The following is a 3,382-nucleotide window of genomic DNA, read 5'->3' on the forward strand; positions in this document are numbered from 1 at the left end:
TAGCTGACTCCCTTGGAGACCTATCTCCATATCACTAGGTGAGTCAGTCCATCAACAGCCGGAAAGAGTTGGGTGGATGGGCAATGGCATTTCACAATGGAACAGGAGCTCTGAAAACACCCAATGAGCTATTATAATGAATACACGTGAGCCATCTGACTTGCACGAGACTCTGAAATCTAACCTTTAAAAGAAAGCCAGCACAGACAATTATCAAGAAGGGGGCAGGACCTTGAAAGTTAAAAGCTTCTCCCTCTTTCAGCTGTGAAGAATTGTCCAGAGGACTATGAATTGTGAAGTTACAACGAGTAGAAGGGAGGTGGGTCCGGGCACTCAGGGGTCCATCCTGCACCTTTCTTCCCCTTCATTCTCTCATTAATATGCCGTCTCCTCTACCTGAGGGTGCAGCTTGGCAAGTCATGTTCAGGAACTGCTTAGATGACGAGTATATTCTGACTGAAGCAGTTAATTTGTTTAAAACTCAGAGTGCCCCTCTTGTATCCTATAGAGTTGGTGCACCCCAGACTTGAAGGAGCTCGGCAGTTGTCTCCCCAGGGTAACAGAAAGCAGCTGTATCCCACGTAGACTCAAAACTCCTCACACCCAAAACAAAACCACAACAGTCCTGATTGCCATGGAGAGTTCAATCCTCTTGTCCTGCATTGGCACCAGCCAGAATTCCAAGGGCTCTGGCTGAGCTACGTCCTGTGAGCTCTAAATACAGCACTCTCACGTTTAACCTAAACACATTGCCTGGATGAGTGCCAGGGCTGAGAGCCCCCAAGAATCAGCAAGAAAACCTGGCTTCTAGATGCCCATTCACTGGGAGGCATTTCAGAGATTCAGAGATGAGATGTGCTGGACAGTCCCACATCCACTTCATCAGTACGGTGATCGACCTTCCACACAGGCAAAACAACCTACGGAATGACTGGCTTATTCTGAGTTAACTACAATTGTGATCTTGGTAGAGATCATCCTGGGAATGAGAAGGTAGAGAATGCAAAAGTACGAGAAAGAAGACAGAGAATGAGGAAAAACCAGTGAAGCTAATTAATGAAAAGGCAGGAGCTCTTTGAAGTGTTTTGCTCCAAGTGAACTACCACTCCCTAATTATGCCTTCTAATGGATTTCAGACTTAAACTCTGCAATCAGACAGACACAAGTTGCCTTGTAGTTGTGTGACCTTGGCCAAGTTAACTAAACTATCAGTTTCTGCATCTCTTAAATGGGCCAAAGGGCTCCTGCAGATGTTCAATGAGATCACATGAGATCATGTAAATAAGGTGCCCTACACTAAGAAATTGCTAATTAAATAGTGACTACAGAAGGAGTAGGAATAGTGGTACAAGCAGAATAATGTTGAACAGCTGCCTGAATCCCACAGCTTTTGACTAGGGGTTTTTGCCCTTAAGAGACCACATGAAGGCCTCCCTCCACTGTTTCCTTTCCAAGGAGGAAGGTCCAGGGTGTATCTTTTGAATAAATCTTTTTTACCTTAAAAAGAGAGAGAGAGAGAGAGACACCACATGAAGAGGTGCTGAAGTCATCATAACAAGATGGAAATTTCTAGCCAGGGCAAGTTGAGTATATACAGACAAAGGAAAGACTCAGTTAAAACATTTAAAACAATATTTACAGTCACATCTAATAAGAAATTCAGGATGGCAAATGGTAACAGGCCCCTAACTTAACAAATCCATCCACTCGCTCCTTGAGGTAAAAAAAAAAAACCAACAAAAATGTCTGTAGAGGTTTCTCCTTACCTTGGTGTTCATGCATGACTTCCCTCGCTTATATTCTTTGTGGGATCCACGCTTGTCTAATTTGTGCCATAAGGCTTTGGCCTTCCAGGAGGTCACCTTAGACTTGAGTTTGGAATAGAAGTTCCTGTGGTCCAGAGGATCCAGGTCCAGGTGTCGTGTAAGGATGTTGAAGGCCTGGAGGGTGCCTTTGCAGGTGGAAGCCTGGACAAAGTTCTGAAAGATTTGCCCAGTCTGGGTCTGCTTCTCATCTTCATTTTCAGCCATGTCTCCAGAGCCCTGCAGAGCCAGAGGGTAGTGTGGAAGAAGCAGAGGAGGACACTATGACATACGTGGAGAACTGTCACACCTGGAAAGATAAGAAGAGACAGAAATAAGTTTTGTGGGCGATGAGGGTAATATGGAGGAAGGACTACTGAGAGGAAGAAAGAAAATAGCTTTCAAACATTAAAACACAAACCATCTATAGAAAATGTACACTCATTATCTTCTAATCTGATAATGCTGCCTCATTGGCAAACCCTTTCTCCCCAACATCTCACTTTTCTCGTCAGCTGAAAGGAAATACAGACTGTTCAAAGCTATAGATATCACGATTACCTGGTCATCATGGGATGAGCAAATGGTTCTGGGAAGAGTAACGAATAAAACTTTAACAACAACAACAAAGGTACTAGATTTAGCTCCACTGAAGACCTGTAATTCTTGGTGCTGTAAAAGTGTTTGACTAACATAATTGTGACCGAGCCCCATGACCTTGGTACATGATAAAAAAAATCCAAAGCACATTTCTGATCATCCATCCATCCCTCCATCCTCAGATGCCCATAGTTGGTTTCTTTTTTCTGTAGATGCCCATAGTTTAAAGTAATTCTTCCTTAGTTACCAGAAGGTAAGTCTTTTACCAAACGACAACTCCCCCAAATTCCCTCTATTCTTGGCATCATTCGGAAGTACTCTGTCTCCCTCAGATACACAGAGAGACATATGGGCCTCCTCCTCTCAACATGCAAAAGGAATCTGTACTTTGTAAGCCCAAAACCGGGAGTGATTTGGAACAAGGGAATAGGCTGGTGGAAGTGAAATATGGGATGGGTGCTTATTGACATCACAAAAATAGCTTGCCTGGGTTGTGGCCATGGTTCTCTCTCTGAACTACTCTAACCTCAGGCTTTTCTTAGGAAAGGCATTTAAGATTCAAAGGAACAAAAATAAATTCGAATTGATTTTCCAAAGCACTGGCTAGGTTTTTTGAACCAAAGCTAGTGCAACAAGACTAACGAGGAGGAGCTGGGGCTGACTTGGCTGCAGGGAGGATCTAGGGCAAGGGTCTGCAGACAAATGGAGCCTGGGGAGAGGAAGTCAGCAAGCACACAAGCCCTTGGGCTGGCAAGAGTCACATGATCCAGCCAGGCTCTTTTACTCTGGATGCAAATGGAGTATGAGCTGGCTTTATCACACTGAAAAGCAATGAATGGTGTTTATCTTCTTCCTTAATCCCTTACTTATTCATTCAGCAACAATTAAGAATCTCTGGAATGGATAACACTCTCGACTGCTAACTGAAGAGATGTTGTGTTCTGGAGCTGGAACTGACCAATAGCTGACCCTGCTGGTTT

At 43.9% G+C, this 3,382-nt stretch overlaps 1 protein-coding gene across 1 annotated transcript in view; it reads right to left on the reverse strand.

The window, feature by feature from the left end:
- MICAL2 (microtubule associated monooxygenase, calponin and LIM domain containing 2) overlaps positions 1-2,030 on the reverse strand; it is a 120,621-nt gene extending 118,591 nt beyond the window's left edge. Inside the window, exon 1 of the mRNA XM_006885590.1 lies at positions 1,767-2,030. Coding sequence (XP_006885652.1) covers positions 1,767-2,030 — 264 coding nt within the window. The remainder of the gene's footprint in view (positions 1-1,766) is intronic.
- Positions 2,031-3,382: the final 1,352 nt, after the last annotated feature.

This window comes from Elephantulus edwardii, unplaced genomic scaffold (genome assembly GCF_000299155.1).
Source record: "Elephantulus edwardii isolate Elephantulus edwardi_28Jun2011 unplaced genomic scaffold, EleEdw1.0 scaffold00044, whole genome shotgun sequence".
Lineage (NCBI taxonomy): Eukaryota > Metazoa > Chordata > Mammalia > Macroscelidea > Macroscelididae > Elephantulus > Elephantulus edwardii.